General features: G+C 34.9%; 1 protein-coding gene across 14 annotated transcripts in view; it reads right to left on the bottom strand.

The window, feature by feature from the left end:
• LOC141395239 (CUGBP Elav-like family member 1-B) overlaps positions 1-18,703 on the bottom strand; it is a 569,810-nt gene that overhangs the window by 508,811 nt on the left and 42,296 nt on the right. For all 14 annotated transcript variants that reach the window (XM_073970819.1, XM_073970825.1, XM_073970829.1 and 11 more), the window contains one exon: positions 2,274-3,723. In XM_073970819.1, the coding sequence (XP_073826920.1) occupies positions 2,274-3,193 (920 nt within the window). In that variant the 5' untranslated portion in view covers positions 3,194-3,723. The remainder of the gene's footprint in view (positions 1-2,273; positions 3,724-18,703) is intronic.

The following is an 18,703-nucleotide window of genomic DNA, read 5'->3' as shown; positions in this document are numbered from 1 at the left end:
TCTGTGGTCAAATGGGTCTAATAAATTCAAAATATATTAAAATGACGCGTACTTTATATGGGGCCTTATATGGGGGCTATACCAAAACGTGGACCTATATAACCCAACTTTGGTAGGAATATTGTTTGGCCTCTGGAGACACAAAATACCAAATTACAACCAATTCGGTGGTAAAATGGGTCAAATATCTTAAAAATTCCTTAAAACGACGACGCGTCACGCGTCATTTTGTACGGGGGCTATACGAAAGCGTGGACCTACATAGCCCGCTTTCAATACCAAAAGTCCTACGTAAATATAACATATTTTCCCAAAATTTCATCAACCTACGTCAATCCGTTCGGACGCTAGAGTGATTTCCACAGACGGACAGACGGACAGACGGACGGACATGGCTATATCGATGTAGAATTGCACGCTGATCAAGAATATATATACTTTGTGGGGTCTCCAATGATTATTTCGAGTAGTTACAAACGTAGTGACAAACTTAATATACCCCCATCCTATGGTGGAGGGTATAAAAATGGTAAAACTTAGGAAAAAGTTATGAAATCCTATATTGTAGATAGTTTTCACAACTCTACGATTTTCTCCAGGCACATTTCGATTAGATTTCCATATCTCAAAAATGGTAAAACCTAGGAACAAATCATAACGGTCAATCCTCTAGAGAACTTTTAGTTTAAGTGCACCGTACATGACATTGTTTTATAAGGAGGCGATACAGTCAGTGCATTGTCCCAATTTCAACTTCCATATCTCAATAACGGTGAAACCTACCAAAATATCATAAAGGTCAATCTTGTAGAGAGATTTCACAGTTATATTATTTTCTCTAATCCCATTTCGATAGGACATGCGGCTTCCCAGCAAAATCGTAAAAACCTAAACAAACCCAAAATATGTGAAATTTGATCACGATTTATTTAAAAAGCGCTCCGGCGATTTTTTTTTTAATTTTTGGATTTTTCTCATCTATAGTTTGGACAAAACTTTACGAAATCCAAAATTTGAGCGTTCGAGAATTATCGTGCGCTCCAGACACACGACGGGGCTAAATCAAGCGAATTGTCTGAAACGAATTTCGATTTGCTACAAAGTGTGTATCAATATCACGGTGCGCCTTAACAAATTTAAAATGAAAGGTGCTTACACCTGGGAAGTTTTTGCGGATTCTGAAACTACAATGTCCATAGATGAGACAAATCAAAAAACGAAGAAAATCGCCGGAGGAATTTTCAAATAAATCGCGGTCAAAGTTCAAATTTTTAGGGCTTTATTATGTTTTCACGATTATGCTCGGAAACCGCAAGTTCTATCGAAATGGGATTGGAGCAAATGTTGTAGCGGTGAAAATTCTCTACAAGACTGACCTTAATGCTATTTTCGTAGGTCTTACCAGTTTTGAGATATAGAAGTTCAAATTGGGACAATGCACTGACTCTATCATCTCCTTACATAACAATGTCATGAAGGTGCACCTTAGCTAACTTTACGTGAAAACCGCTTACACCTGGAAAGTTTTTGCGGATTCGGAGACAGCAATGTTCATAGGTGAACAAATCCAAAAGCAAGAAAGATCGCTAGAGGGATTTCGGAATTAATCGCAGTCAAAGTTCACATTCTTAGGTTTATTTTAGGTTTTCAGGATTTTTCTTGGAAACGGCAAGTCCTTTCGAAATAAGTCTGACGAAAATGTTGTAGATGATTTTCACTGCTACAACATTTTCTTCAGTTTCATTGCGAAACGGCTTACCACTTCCAAGAAAAATCCTGGAAAACTAAATAATCCTAACAATGTGAACTTTGACCGCGATTTATTCCGAAATCCCTCTAGCGATTTTTTCTTGCTTTTGGATTTTTTTCATCTATGAACATTGCTGTCTCAGAATCCGTAAAAACATCCCAGGTGTAAACACCTTTCATTTAAAATTATTAAAGGCGCACCGTGAAATGTATATGCCCTTGCGAGGCAAAAAGCTGAAGGTATAATGGCATGGATCTGGAAGTACAACTTCTAGCATGAAGGTTTTCCATTTTTTGGGAACATAAAAGCTTATATTAAGGAGGCTAATACCTTCAAAATTGATTCCCAATCTTACCTTGCACCAAACTATATATCTAATTTTCTTATGTCCTACTAAACTCTCGAATATACATATAATTAAGTTTTGAATACCAATCTTTATAATTTTCCAAAAATCGCTATGATTGGCATTACTATATATTTTTTTTAAAAAAATTTCAAATTGTATTCATGTTCAACTTACGGATTAGTTTCTGAGGATTGGAGTTCCATACTGTTGCTGCTGCTGCTTTTGGCTAATAAAGTTACTGACGATGTTTGTGTAGTTGGCAATTGTGATGATAAGTCTGTCGTAGTTGTCGTCGTCGACGAGGACGATGTTGTTGCTGGGAAAGTTAATAATCCACTTGATGCTGTAGAGGTGTCTGTGGTGCCGTTGTTGTTGCTGATGTTGTTACTAACCACAGCTGTAGCAGCATTTGTTTTTAAATTCCCAATGTTGGAATTTATTTGTGTTGAATAGCCAAAGGACGATAAGCACAAAGCAGGCGATGATGCTGATGTGTGGCTAACTGTCGGCGGGGGTGGTCGTGAATAAGGATGAAAAGTTTTCGACGATGTTGTAACTTTGGCAGAATTAATTGTGGCAGCTGATGCAGCTGCTGCTGTTTCAGCAGCAATGGCACTTTCTAAATACTTGTTTTGATACTGCTGTAGCTGTTGATGTTGTAGCTGCAGTGAGTGTTGTTGCATATTATTTAAATGATTATTGTTTACCATCATCATATGTTTATTATTATTGTTGATGCCAATGTTGCCGGCGACTACATTACTGTCGCCATTGCCAATAATGTTACCGTTGTTGTTGTTGCTGCCGGTGGTGTTGCTATTATTAGTGTAAACAACTACACCAAGTCCATTAGCATGAGCTGTGGCAAGTGCTGCCGGTGCTGCTACAACTCGTGCAACAGGTGCTGACAATGTTCCTGCATTGCTGTTGCTGGTGGTAGTGTAAAGTGTTGAATTTAATGTTGCTGTGGTTGTACCAAGACCATTGTCCACCATTATTGCTGCAGCGTTGTTGCTGTTACTAGTGGTGCTGTTGTTATTGTTACTATTTGCATCGGAAAGTTGATCTGTACGCAATTTCATGGACTGCAACATTGTGATGGTGCTGTGGATGATGACGATGATGCTGGCAATGTAACGCGTTTTATTATTTGTTTTGTAAAGATGCTAATTTTTACAATCCCAAAGCGGCTAACTGTGCTTATGTTGCTATTGTTTTTTTTTTTAATTTTTGGTTTTTTAGTCAAATAGTTTTGGATTTAAATTGTGTTTTTTATTAGAGTTAGACAATGTTTGTCCACTGGTTGCCTGATGTTGCTGTTGGTGTTTTCGTTTTTAATTTTGAGGTTTGTTGTTTTAATTACACAGAAAATTTTGGCTAGCATTTATTTAGCGATTATTTTTATTTTCTTTTTTCTTTGGTTGAAATAAATTTTGGTTTGCTTAATTATCACAGTATCACAATATTGTTAAAACACTTATGAAAACTCATATGAAAATTTTGAGTTTTTGTTGTTGTGTGGAGGAGAATCACCTTAAATTCAATGCATAAATAACACTTTCATTTAATTACACTTTTATTTTTGTAATAATAAAAACTGGCTGCATTCTTTTTATTTTGGTAGCTGAAAAGAAAAAAATTGGAAATAAATTAATTAAAATACGAAATATAGAATATTGCTTTCAAAGAAATCGTACTTCAAGCTGAGAGGTTATAATACATAAAATAAAAATAATAATACACACTGTGTATGGATGGAATTCAAAATTGATTTAAAATATCATTAGAATAACATGCATTGACTCTGAATATTATTTATTTAGATAAAGTTATTAGTTAAAATGATTATGATGTGATGAGAACGTATGAATGTGTCCATTTTCCGAATTTTTTTCTCAAAAATGATTCCCTGTAGCACGGATGAATGAACCTTTGCCTATTAATCACAGAAATAACGTTTATTAAATTTAAATATAAAAAAGATCACGCACACATCGATTACATTTTTTTTTATTTTTTGGAAAAAATGTATGAAATGAAAAAAACGTGTTTCTTAAAAATTATTTCCTGTTGCACGAATGAATAAATTTAAGCCTACTAATAACTAAAATAAGGTTTATTTCACTCAAGTACACTGTGACACAAAATTGAACTCAAAATCTGGTGGCGAAAAATTTATTTTGGAGATGAAAACCCTTGAAGAGTATACTAAGAACCTAAATGGAAATCTTCGCCATAGGTCAAGTTTCTGATATATCGCGCGATAAAGTTTTTTAATTTTTTCCTATAATACTTGGGAAAATAGCTCCATATACCGTTTGGCGTTTTTGTAGCTTAGTTTTGAAGTGACATGTCTTCAGTCAAATCGATTGGCGAGGTTTGACCTATGGCAGAACTGTCCTTCCGGGGTCATCATACTACCTTCATCGACATTCATCCCCAAAAAGAATTTTTAACCCCGAGACTTTGATCTTTACATTTACGCGCAGTAATATTTTCTCTTAAAAACTGTTTTTTTTTATTCTAGCATCGGAATAAACAAAGTTGCAATCAGCGAATTAATTTCATTATTTAATTAATTTTTTAAGCGAATAACGTCATGCAGCCGGTATTTATATGTCAGCACGCAGAAAAATGTGTGTTACAATGATGTTTGGATCCAAACATATGTTATGTTAGGGGCTGTTGCAAACAAATTTATGTTTGGATCCAAACATATTCTGTTTATATATATTTGCAATATTTTGTATATATTTAAATTTTGTTTCTTTGGTTACCAATGTATTTTTTATGTTAGAATATATTTTTTATGGGTTGAAAGAGGATTTTTGTCAAAGAGCGTAACAACAGGGTTCCCATTTTTTATAACAAGGGGCTGTGTGTATGATGCAATAGGAGATGCAGAAGCGACGACGGGAGGATGAAATAGTTTGTTTTTGCTTTGGTGGTGTGTATGCGGTATGCAGCCAGACGCTTGTCTTTCATTCTTTGCTGTTGCTGTTGCAATTTATGCTTCCACAAACAGTCATTTTTTCTGTAACTCACAGTTAACCAACCTAGCAAGCGAAGAGGAAAAAGATGGTATGAAGTATTTTTGTTCTCATTGCGAGAAAGACAGAGAGCATTATTTCTTCAGTTTCTTCAAGACAATTTTTGAGTGCAAACGGTAAAGTGAATAAATAAAATGCCCAATACATTCGATAATTGGACATTTTATAATTGAATCCAAAAAGGTAAATGGAAATATTTTATTGGACAAAGAAGAAATAGTATTTAATATCGGTAATAACATTAATACCCTTTTCAGTTGATGATTTTGCTGTTAAAGAGAATTTATTTTATTCCGCAACTAAAGCGAAGTGTTCCACGATGTTTCTATATTTTATAACACTGTGAAACAAAATGAAGGTGAAAGTCTGGGGCACGGAAAATTCCTCTAGGCGAAGAAAGGCCTTAGTGAGTATATTAAGAACCCCGAAGGACAGATCCGCCATGAGTCGAACTTGCGCGTTAGGCGTGATGAAGTTCTTGCTAGAGACCCTGTAAGCCATCAGGAATTAGCATTATAATATCAGTGTTCACAGTTGCTTTAGCCAAATTTTGAGATGACATGTCATCAGTCAAATCGAATGAGTATTATTTTCGTAGAGCTCTTCGACCTTCTAACTCGCTTCCTTCAATTTCCTTTTCGTCCTTTATTTCAAGAGCCGCTATAAAAGTACCACAAGATGACGTTTTTGAGCTTCGAAATGTTCTGCAAAAATGTCGCTCAGAAAATTTTAGGTACGGCTCTCATTGACAACTAATCGATTTTGTCGATTATCTCTGCCCCAAAATTTGTGTTCACAGTGTAATTAATAGCTTTCATTTGTTGTTTTTTTTTCCTTTTAAAAGTGTGACGCTATATTATTATTATTTACTTTTTTATAAATTATTCTATTTCGTATTTCTTTCATTAAAATCTGTTATGTATTTCTTGCATTTGGAATGTATGTACCTATGCATTTTAATAAATGAAACAACGAACCATGTACCTGTTTGTTGTGGCTTTTGGGTTTGTGTTTATATTACATCCAAGCATTTATTTGTTTGCGCCCAAACATATAATGGTTAGCAGGACCCAAATATATATTTGATTGCACTGAAACTATTTTTCTTAAGCCCACATGTTTGTACAAATTGACCTACAGAGTTTTCCTCCGAATTTGATGTAAGTTTGAGCCATTATGTCAGAAAGCGTGGAATATTCCTCGAAAAACATTATATAGCTTTAAAAATTACCACAAAGGGTACCTTCAGAAAACATTTAAAACTATTTCCAAACTATAATTTTTTTGTGGACAAGTTCATGCCTTCTGACATAATGACCAACTAAAATGTCTGCTTGGCACTATGACTTTCTCCGCAAAGCTTCCTGGTCCCCAAAGTGTAACAATATTTAGGGTCATACCTTCACACACCTCCCAAACTAATGTTTTAGTAGGTTTTGTCGGTATAATTTTATTCATCATACCGCTCCGAATAATGGTCTGAATGTTCTACACTACCCAAGTGGTTTTCTTGCAATACCAGAATAATTATGTTGCATTTGGTATAGACTTTGTTGATGGGGTCTGTGAGTGGATTAATTCGGCCCCAGAAACGCAAAAAATTACCCTGGAAACTTCCAAAACTTGTTTCTTTACCTACGAATATAATTTGTTCTAAATTAAACTAGTCATGTCATTGTTTCCATTCTCTTCTGCTTTTTCATTTTAAATTGATCTTTATTTAAAACTTCATCTTTCACATACTCTCACAATAACCACAAATTATTCCACATTTAACAATCTTTCAATTTCGACAAAAATCAACATCACATTCCACTCCCAATAATTCTAGTTAAAATTCCATTAATTTGAAAATGATATCCAGACGTCAATAATTTAGTTGTGTATTCCAAAATAGAATAGAATAACAACATCCATTACAAGAGATTATATAGCGGTGATGTATGTGAATGTGTTGTACATAACACTGTGCAACATTTTTAACCCTTTCGGCCCCGCTCCAGAACCGAATGTCTAAAAAATATTTTTTTCGTGATAGCAATACTTGTTTTTGAAGATTTCAAACTTCGGGAGTTATTGGGGAACCAAATATTGGAAGTTGCTTATAAGCAACTTCGGGCCGTTGAGGTAGTATTTGACGGCATTAATAAATTAAAACAAGTTTATAAGAACATACAAATTGCTTGTTATTTATTCTTTAAGAATCATTTTTGATATAATGTTATATATTATATCAATAATACCTTAGTATGATAGGCAAGAAAACAATTTTTACTTGTATTTGAACATAGATGAACACCACACTTTGACACAGGTGTTCCTGTCTTGCTAAAACGACGTCGACCTTTTTCTCACATACCACCCAATGACGAATTTGGCAGGTCGTAAGTAACTTTACGGCGCTTGGAACTGGAACATGACGCTCGACTCTCTCTGGATACTTTACAACACGTAGTTCAATGGTGCCATCTTCTAGCAAATTGATCTCTATTTCTTCACCTCTCTCCAAAATTTCGTTCAAACCATTCTACATAAACTCTTCTTCTTCATATTCGCACTCTTCATCAGAAGACTTGCTTCAGTCGAACTCCAGAATGGCTTGTATATTGTTTCCAGAGCCGTTTAGGTGGTTTGTTCATATTTTCGATTTCAATGGTTTTCACTATCACCGTGGACCAAAGTTGCTTATAAGCAACTTCAAAAAAGGAAAAAAATATTGTAAAGGAACAATGCCACATTTTTCCAAAATGTTATTTTTGTTTTATAACTATACATGTTAGCAATAAAACTGCGTATTTGTTTTTTAAAATTATTATTTATAAATATTTTTTTTTTTTAACTTTACTTGATGCACTATTTTTTTAGAGCGCGCGATTTGCTAGACTTCATAGTGAATAATGCATAATAAATAGGTCGATCGTCACATAACTGATATTTTTGCTGTTGTTTTTTATTCTCATAACTTCAATTAACCAAACCAATGCGAGTTTTGATGAGAAAATCCCATCAGTTTCAAATTAAACCATGCTAAAAATCGAATTGCTTATAAGCAACGTTGGGGTCGAAAGGGTTAAAGTAATCTCGTGCAAACAATTTGAGATGAGGATTTTTTGAAAGTACAGACCCAAACACAAAAACCCTAATTGGGTTTTGTTGTGTCAGATCCAGCTTGGATTTTATGACCCCATCTAAACATGGTTAAATATTGACTTTTTAAAGAAATTCCGGACTATATCTCTGAAACCTATTTGAATTTTCATCTGACCACTGAAGCAAATAGATAAGGACAAGAATAAAATATTTGGAGAAAAAATGAACTCGAAAAACTACATTTATTGCCTCAAATTTTATAAAATATCGAAAATTTCCATAGTTTGTATACATTTCGCACCATATCTCCAAAACCGTTAATTTTTTCTTAATGTTTTCTTTTGGAAAACTATTCGCTGGAATGTAATACACAACTCTCCAGAACATGCCATTGTTGTAAAATGCCTCTATCACGTTGATTTCAGTATATTTTTCAACGACGAAATAATAAATATGTTAATAATGTGGTGAAATCCGAAATGCCAGAATAAACTGTTGGTGTGAACTGTGTTTGAAATACGTGCTGTAAAAGATATGATGCAAAATACCACTGAAACAACATGAAGTAAGCATTTTAGAGTTTCAGAATGTTCTAAAGAATTGCTGAGAACTTTATTTGGAATATTTTTGCAAAAGGTTACTTGGTTCAACTCCCAATAGTTAAGCTGATACTGACCAGAATTTCAGCAATTATGTAAAATTTTCTATATTTTATAAATTTTGATGCCCTACATGGAGTTTTTCTTATGTGGTATGTTCAAAAGATAAGTTTTACTACTTTAGGGCTACAATATTGCCAAAAATAGCAAGGCCAAATTCCTAATCGTTTCTGAGATACAGGTCCGATAAATGCAAAACAGTAGCTTTAGCCCGGTTTAGATGAGACCATAAAATCCGAACTGTATCTGACGGGACAAAACCCTACTAGGGTTTTTGTAGTGTCTCAATATGTACATTCAAAAAATGCGTACTAGAAGTTGTTTGCATTTTCAGTGTTGCAAAGTGTAACATACGCAACAATTTTCAATTCAATTCATTTGAAATCAATCTGCCTGATCAACTAAAGATGTATCAAGATTAACAATCCCACCGCAATAAACACTTTTCATTAACGATTCTGATGCTGTTGATGATGATGATTTGAAGTAATTATGATGATAGTCACAATATTGAAACGCACATACACACACTCAGATCTATAGATGTAGTTTACACTACTATTACCACTACATCATTAATTGGCTCAAAAATGGTCATTAAAAGGAAAATGTGTCTACGCACATACATACGTACCAACGTATGTTTGTATGTATATATCTACCTACCTAAACGTTTACAGGAGCATACTACATACTAGTTGTTGTTGTAGTAGTATTTAATGATAAATCGTTGTCAACTAATTAGTTAAATTGAAATCGAATTATTCGTTGTCGCACTTGAATTAACCGCAATAAACACATTCACACACAAACGCAGTGAAATGTAAATTTGTATGCGTGTGCAGGAATTGATGCTGAAATCCAAAACCTCATTTTATATGTACACACACACATAGTGTTTATGCGTAGACATGGCGACTTCTATACAACAATCATCATTCAGCATAATTATCGGTCAGTTGATATTTACAGGTTTGGTTATAGAACTCTTCTACTGCGGTATATTTATGTCTCTAGTGAGCATACTCGTAATTAGTACACGTTAATAATTAAAACTTAAACTAATATGAATGTTATCACCAATCTGGGGTGTGGAAATTTCCATGTGGGGGTGATAGCATTCGGTTAGTAGATCAAAGCTCCAAAAGAGGGGGTTTTTAAAGCTCCTTATATATAGAACCTTAACCAAAGGCAATGGATCCCCAATATTATGCGCAATATTTCGCAAGATTAAAGATAATGCTTTGAAAAATGATAGAAGCGTTTGGATTGGTACAAAAAATGGGTCATGTAGGTCCACTTTTTGGTATAGCCCCCAGATAAGGGTATTACCCGATTTCCCATATTTTTTTACGTTTTATCCATATTTTCCAACTAATTTCGCCAAATGTTGGTAATTTGAGTTTTTTTGTAAATATAAACAATCTATGAAAAAGATCATTAATATAAATCCACGTTTTGGTATAGCCCTCACATATAGGTAACCCCTGATTTTAGTTTTTTCGAGGGTCTTGGCCATATTTTTCAATTGATTGGGTTCTAATTTGGCATACTAGTTTTTCAAAGGGTAGCACAACTTTTCGTAGAAAATTTTCTATGTAGGTCCATGGTTCGGAGTAGCGCTCATATAAAGGTACCTTCTGATTTTATCTATTTCGAGGGTCTTGGCCACATTTCCCTAACGCTTTGGCTGACATTTTGTATTTTGGTTTCTTTGGAAGTAGAAAATATTATTGCAAAAAATTTCCAATATAGGTATATATTTTGGTATAGCGACCATATAACGGTACCTCTTAAGTCCATGTGTCAAACCGATTCGGTATGGAGGAGATGATATTAGGTCAGAGGAGCTAAACCCTCATACCAAATCGGTTCGGAACCTGGGCCTTTATCATAATATGAAAAATTGGGCTGAGAATTCAAAAACCCTTTTGAACCCTCTTGTGAACTAATACCATCACATTTGAGTTTTTCAATGGTCACAAAAACTCTCAATCAAAAATAGTCGACATAGGTTCGTGTTTTGGTATAGACCCCATATAACCGCACATCCCGATGTTCGGTATTTTGATCATTTTATCAAAATTTTTGGACCAAACTACCTGTTTTCGACACTTAAAGTTCCCAGTGGCCATACATTTTTCTATTAAAAATTGTCAACATAAGTTCATGTTTTATTCTATGCCCAATATAACCGTACCTCCCGATTTTCGGCATTTTGAGAAATTTAACCAAATTTTTTAACCGAACAACCTGTTATTTGACATTTGAGGTTCCCAGTGGCCACAAAAATTATCCATTAAAAATTGCCATAATAGGTCTATGTTTTGGTGTAGCCCCAATGTAACGATAACTCTTGATTTCGGATATCTAGGGAATTTTACCTACGTTTTTTGACGTTTTTTGTTATTTGAAATTTTTGGTTTCCAGTGGTCACAAATTTTCTCCATCAAAAGCGATTCTTATACCCAACAACACTATATGGTTGGTATGGTGTAAATTGGTTTTGGACCATTGGTTTTTAGAACCATAATTATATATACCAAAATGAATGTAACACATCGAAATAATGTTCGTAGACCCATACTTATAAATACCAAAATGAATATCTCGACGAGCTGTGTCGATCTGACTTTGTGTATCCGTCCATCTGTCTATCGTATCGCAATTGTTGCTAATCCAACCTATCTTTGCATTTTTGTGATTTTAATTCTAATGACGAATATCACAGCTTTGGTGGCGGACCTTTCAAAAGCAAAGCCTGACTATTTTATAACACTGTGCAGCAGCATTTTTGGGTTGTGGAAAATTTCATATGGAGATGAAAGCCCTTGATGAATATACTAAGAACCCAAAAGGAAATTTTCGCCATGGGTCAAGTTTCTGAGATATCGCGCGATGAAGTTTTTGATTTTTTCCCTATAATAATTGGGAAAATAGCTCCATATATCTGTTTGGCGCGGTTATAGCTTCGTTTTGAGGTGACATGTCTTCAGTCAAATCGATTGGCGAATCTTTTTGTAGAACATTTCATTCTTCTAACTCAATGCCTTTCACGTCCTTTTCGATCTCCATATTTGCGCGTACTGATATTTTTCCTTAAAAACGGTTTAAGAAAACGGTTTTTTCGTTCTAGAACTGCAAAGTTTTCATAAGCGAATTAATTTAATTTGATAGACAACTCTATAAGCTTTTTAATGGTATACATATAAGTTCAATCGGTTACTTAAAACCGGTTCAAAAATCGGTTTTAATGTCAGAATATCCGGTTCAAAAATTGAGATAGCCGGATCTATTCTCCAACAAAATTTCTTATTAACGTGTTCATCATTACAAGAGCTATTTGTGGGAAATATTTCAGAAGCACCCCAGATGTCTACATAAGCAATAACCAATTGTTATGCCTACATACCAATAAGTAACCAATGACGAATATACAGAAAAACAAAACATAGTTTATGTCTGAACCAAAACCGATTAAATGTCAAAAAGGACAATGAAAACGGGACAAAATCGATTAGTTGTCAAAGAGAACCGTACCTAAAATCTTCTGAGCAAATTTTTTGTAGATTATTTGGATGCTGAAAAATCTTATCTTGTAGTACTTTCACTACGGTTCAAGAAATAAAGGACTAAAAGGACATGAAAGGCATTGAGTTAGAAGAATGAAATGTCACCTCAAAACGAAGCTACAACAACGCCAAATAGAGATATGGAGCTATTTTCCCAAGTATTATAGGGAAAAAATCAAAAACTTCATCGCGCGATATCTCAGAAACTTGACCTATGGCGAAAATTTCCTTTTGGAATTTTCCAGCCCCCAGACTTTGATTTCCATTTTGTGTCACAGTGTAATTAGAAAACTCCACTTTTACATGGTGTAAAGTATGTTGGCGTAGGTGGTCAAAAAACGGAGATATCGCAAAAGTCGATAATAATATGACAATCTCATTTTTCTTTTTTTTTTTTAATCACGCTATAGGTCGGATTTTGATAATATAATCAAGAAATTTTGGCGGATGATGAGGTTCCAATAGGGAAAGAAGCATATTGATTTTGGTGATGTTCGGATAATATTCAGGGGTCGGAATTGGAAAAAAACGTATATTTAACGATTTATTCTTATGCGAATAACTCCGCTTCTGTTGGTTATTCCAAGAAGAAATATCTCCTTACAGGTGTTGGAAAGTAGGTTGGTGTAGGTGGTCAAACCACGGAGATATCGCAAAAGTCGGTAATGCATCCCATTTTTTCATTTATTGTAATCACACTACAGGTCGCAATTTTGATAGGATCGTCACGCAATTTTGGTGGATAAGGAAGAGCAGAAGTGATGGTCGGATAATATTCAGCGGTCGGAATGGACAAATTCAGAGTTTTATCCTTGTTCAGCATTTATGCTAACGAGGGTATATACACTTTCATAAGGGCAAAATGTGCCTCATCGAAATAATGGTTTTAGAAACCAAGTATGTTTTGACGCAATATGTTTCAGACAATTTGGAGTTGATTTAGCCATGTCCGTCCGTCTGTCTCACTGTCTGTCTGACTGGTTGGAGCGCACGATAACTCTCGAACGGTTCAACCGATTCGGTCCATCCTATGCGCATCGTAAAATTTCTACCAGACATAGATGATGTTCCAATATGGACTCAATCGGTCCACTCCTGCGGGTACCTAACACATAAAATTTCGGAAAAGTTCCGTTTAGGACCTGCTCTCGAATCGTTTTGATTTTTGTTGTAGCAACTTGTATTCACTGCTTCCCATACGACGGTATCAGTTTCATCAGGGACAAGTCTATACTTCCTGAAAAAATAGCCTGAAAGGTACAAAAAATCCCTATGATATCCTGTGTAGTGGTTGGAGCGCAAGATAGCTCTTGAAAGGATCGTAATATTTTGTGCAAACTTAGTTTAAGATCGAAGACGAACCATATCGGTCCACTCCTTCAGGTACCTACCCCACAAAAGTTTAAAAATGTTCGGAAAAAATTTGCGCACGATAACTTTTGATGGGAGTGACCGATTTGGTCCATACTTTACACATCATAATATATCTACATGATATAGATCAGGTTCGAATATGGCCCACACAACATTTTGGACAAATTCACTTTAAAACATGCTCTCGAATTAATTTAGTTTTTGTTGAAGCAACTTGCATTCGCTGCCTCAATTACGACGGTAAATGTTTTTTCAGGGGCAAGTCCATACTATTTGAGAAAACAGCCCGAAAGTTGTAAAAAACCCCTATGGCACCATATGTAGTGACTGGAGAGCTCGAACCGAATATTGCGTTCGTCCACACTTTGGATATTGTAATAGTTCTTCGAATATTGAATGAAATTCAAAGGTGGTGCTTATAGGTCCACTCCTTCCGGTACCTCCTCCACAAAAGTTCGAAAATATTCTCTAAAATGCTATGCGCGATTTCTCATAGACGTAGCAAGCGATTTGGTCCAAACTTTGGATCTCTAAATATTTTCGCAACTTAGTTTATGTTCAAATTTGGACCCTATCTGTCCAATCATTGTGATAAGAGTCTGTTCGAAGATCCTTCGGACATTTTTACCGAAGGTTTTTCTAGTGGCCCTGTTTACAGCGATATTACGTTTTTCGTAGGCTAGTGTGATAAAAAAGCTGTATTTGTCGATATCCCCGCAAATTTTTGAGCTTTCATCCTATCCCCCCTAAATACATAAGTTTTTTTTTTGGGAAAAAAGTATTTCAATCCACACAGGCTGAAGATATATCTCTTTCGGCAAAGCCTACTGATTCTTTTTTACTTGTTTATTTGAAATTTGCTGAGGAATAACAGAGCGTTTCAACAAAAGTGACCTATATTAATAATGAAGACATTCTGTGCTTTGAATTGGTACCAAATGCGTACCAAAATTTGTCAAATACTAGCGATGTAGAAAAAGACAATTGCCAAATTTTGGAATTGATGTTAAAAAAGCAGCGTTATTGCAAAAGGTGCTAAGCTATTCAATTTTGTTTTTTTTTTTTAACTTTTTATTTAAATGACAAATACCCCGCTTGTCGGACCCGTTCTGGCTATAACCTTCGCACAGTTGTTTATTTTATTTATTTATTTATTTTTTTTTTTTTTTGAGAAATTTGGCAACATTTTTAGTTGAACTATCTGAATTTGAAATTTGAGATTGACAAAATAGCGACACCAAAAATTTTCAACATAGGTCCGCACTTTGTTATAAGCACTTCCGATTGAAAACATTTTTACAATTTCTGACCTAATTTAGGCATTTTGTAGAAAAACTTCTAAACCTAAAATTGGGGACAGCAAAGGAAACTAACTATTCTATGTTTGTTCAGGATATGTAATGGTGGAGGTTAGAAAAAGTTCGGTTCAGCCGAACTTAAAGATTTTGTACTTGTTTTCTATTCTTACTTTCAGTCATGTCTTAAAAAAGTCGACCAACAATTTTTTTAAAACCGACATTTTTATGCCCTCCACCATAATATGGAGGGTATAATTAAGATTTGTCATTTCATTTGCAATACATATTCTTGATCTTGTATATATATTCTTGATCAGGGTAAAATTCTAAGCCCATATAACAATGTCCCTCTGTCCTTCCGTCTTTTGAAATCAAGATACAGCTCCCAATTTTTAAGATAGAGCTTTGTTATTTGGTATTGAAGTTTCTATTACTCCTAGAATGTTTGGTATTGCAAATGGGCTATATCGGTACACGTCCACCCGATTTTCGGTAGTTTGAAGTTTTAGCCTCATTATCACACCGACGTGGCTGAAATTTGGTACTTAGTCTTCGTTGTAATACATCAAAATATTCATCGGAGACCATATAAAGTATATATATTCTTGATCAGGGTAAAATTCTAAGCCGATATAACCATGTCCCTCTGTCCGCCCGTCTTTTGAAATCAAGATACAGCTCGCAATTTTTAAGATAGAGCTTTGTAATTTGGTATAGAAGTTTCTATTACTTCTTGAATGTTTGGTATTGCAAATGGGATATATCGTCCACGTCCACCCAATTTTCGGTATTTTGAAGGTTTTAGCCTCATTATCACACCGACATGGCTGAAATTTGGTACTTAGTCTTCGTTGGGGGTATAAAACGTTCTCCCAGAAATTTGTCGGTATAGGTTCACGCCTTCATATAACCCCCATAGAACGGTACCTCCCCATTTTCGGTATTTTGAAGGTTGTGGCCACAATAATCCACCGAAACTGCTGAAATTTGGAATCATTTAGGGTATTAAACGTTCCATATGAAATTTGTCACCACGCCTTCATATAGCCCCCATAGAAGGTACCTCCCTGTTTCCAGTATTTTGAAGGTTTTTGCCTCAATCCACCGAAATAGCTAAAATTTGGTATTTGGTCTTCATTTGGGGTCTCAAACGTTCCATATGAAATTTGTTGGTATTGGTTTACACCTTAGTGTAGCCCCCATAGAACGTTATCTCCCTATTTCCGGTATTTTGAAGGTAATGGTCTCAATATTCCACCGAAATGGATGAAATTTGGTACAAGGTCACCATTAGGGGTATTGAATGCTTCATATAGCCCCCATAGAACGGTACAACCCAATTTTTGGTATTTGAGGTTTTAGCCTCATTGTCACACCGACATGGCTGAAATTTGGTACTAAGTTTTCGTTGGGGGTATACAACTTTCTCGCAGGAATTTGTCGGTATAGCTTCATGCCTTCATATAGCCCCCATAGAACGGTACCTCCCGATTTTCGGTATTTTGAAGGTTGTGGCCACAGTAACCCACCGAAATGGCTGAAATTTGGTATTTAGTCTTTGTTCGAGGTAAAAGCCTTTCTGACCTAAATTCGTTGGTATAGGTCCACGTTTCGATATAGCGACAATAGAACGGCACCTCCCGATTTTCGTATTTCTGATGGTTGTGACGCCAATATCCCATCAAAAGATTGAACTTTGTTATTTAGTCTTTCATGGAGCTATAAAATATTCCAGAAGAGAATTATCAGTATAGATCCGCGGGTTGACATATTCTCCATAGAATGGTGCCTTTTGTTTTTCGGTTTTTGTAGGTTTTACCGAAATAACGGAAATTTGGTATTTAGTCTTCTTTGAGTCTAAAAATTTTCTGCCAGAAATTTTCAGGTATTGATCGACGTTTTGAATGTAGTCTCCGAATTTCGGTATTTTGATGGTTAGCCCCATTTGTTTTCCCGAACTTGCTGAAATTTGGTATTAAGTCTTCTTCATAAACGAAAGGAAACTATTTGTTTGATTTCACTGTGCAACACTGGAAATGCAAACAACTTCTAATGGGCATTTTCTGAAAGTACATATTTAGACTACAAAAACCTTAATTGGGTTTTGTGTTCTCAGATCGGGTTTAGATTTTATGGCCTTATCTAAACCGACCTAAAATGAGCCTTTTTTCCAGTGATCGGACCTTTATCTCCGAAACTTATAAGAATTTTGCTTTGCAGTCTTCAGCAATACTGTAGCCCTAAAGTAGTAGAACTTTTGTGTCAAACAGATGAACTAGGAAAAGCTACATCTAGCGCATCAAACTCGTTAAAATATAGAAGAGTTTACATAATTTCTGAAATTCTGGTCAGTAACAACTAAACTGTTGGAAGTTGAAACAAGTAACCATTCTAAAAATTTTCCAAATAATGTGACCATCAATTCTTCAGAACATTCTGAAACTCTAAAATTGTTATTTCACGTTGTTTAAGGTGTATTTCATAACATACCTTTTACAAAACTTATTTCAAACAATGTTCACACAGGCTGTTTATTCTCATGTTGGGGATTTCAATTCATTATTGAAATATTTACCAAATTGTTGTTGAAAAAATTTGCTATAAACAAGGCGATAGAGGCATTTTACAACAATATAATGTTCTGAAGAGTTGTGTATTACATTCCAGAGAGTATTTTCCCAGAAGGTAATATTAAGAAGAATTTAACATTTTGGGAGATACGCTGCGAAATATACACAATTTATAGAATTTTTAGATATATTATAAAATTTGAGGCAATAAATGCAAATTTTCGAGTTCACTACTCGTCCAAATATTTTCTTCTTGCTCTTATCTACAGTTTGCTGCAGATGTCAAAACAAGATTTGTATTGGTTTCAGAGAGACAGCCCCGATTTGTTTTAAAAATTCGATCTTTAACCATGTTTAGATGAGGCCATAAAAACCGAACCCGATCTAAGAAAACAAAACCCAAATATGGTTTTTGCTTATTGGTCCTCTACTTTCGTAAAATTATGGACAGAAGTTGTTTGCACGCGATTGGTTCAAAAATGTTGCACAGTGTTTTACTTCAGTACAACTCGTGGTGGAGGGTATAACAAATTCGGCCTGGCCGAACTTAACGCTGTTCTTACATGTTATCACAACTTTTGTAATTTTTAATTATACACCAAATAATACAAGAAAGGTGTTCATTTTCTTAGATTGAAAATATTTTCTAGACAAACTGTAACTGAAGATTCAATTCATAAACAAATCAATGACTATTTTTGAAAATAAAGATCACATGTATGCTGTAATTAAATTATGTATTGTTGAATGTATTGCATATGGGTCATTCCATGTGGAATATACTAAAACAGCATGTGAAACTGTGTCAAAATTCTTTTGTGAAACACTGAAATTATTCGTCAATGAAACACACTCACTGTCCTCTTGAAGCAACTTTAAATGGAAGGTGCTTACACCTGGGAAGTTTTTGCGAATTCTGAAATTACAATATTCATAGATGAGAAAAATCAAAAAACAGACAAAAATTGTCGGAGCGCTTTTTTAAATAACT

The sequence above is a fragment of the Musca autumnalis genome, unplaced genomic scaffold, assembly GCF_047663935.1.
Source record: "Musca autumnalis isolate F117 unplaced genomic scaffold, ASM4766393v1 scaffold_2, whole genome shotgun sequence".
In the NCBI taxonomy this organism is placed as follows: Eukaryota; Metazoa; Arthropoda; class Insecta; order Diptera; family Muscidae; genus Musca; species Musca autumnalis.
Note: the sequence above shows the minus strand (reverse complement) of the source record. Positions and strands in the feature narration are given on the sequence as shown.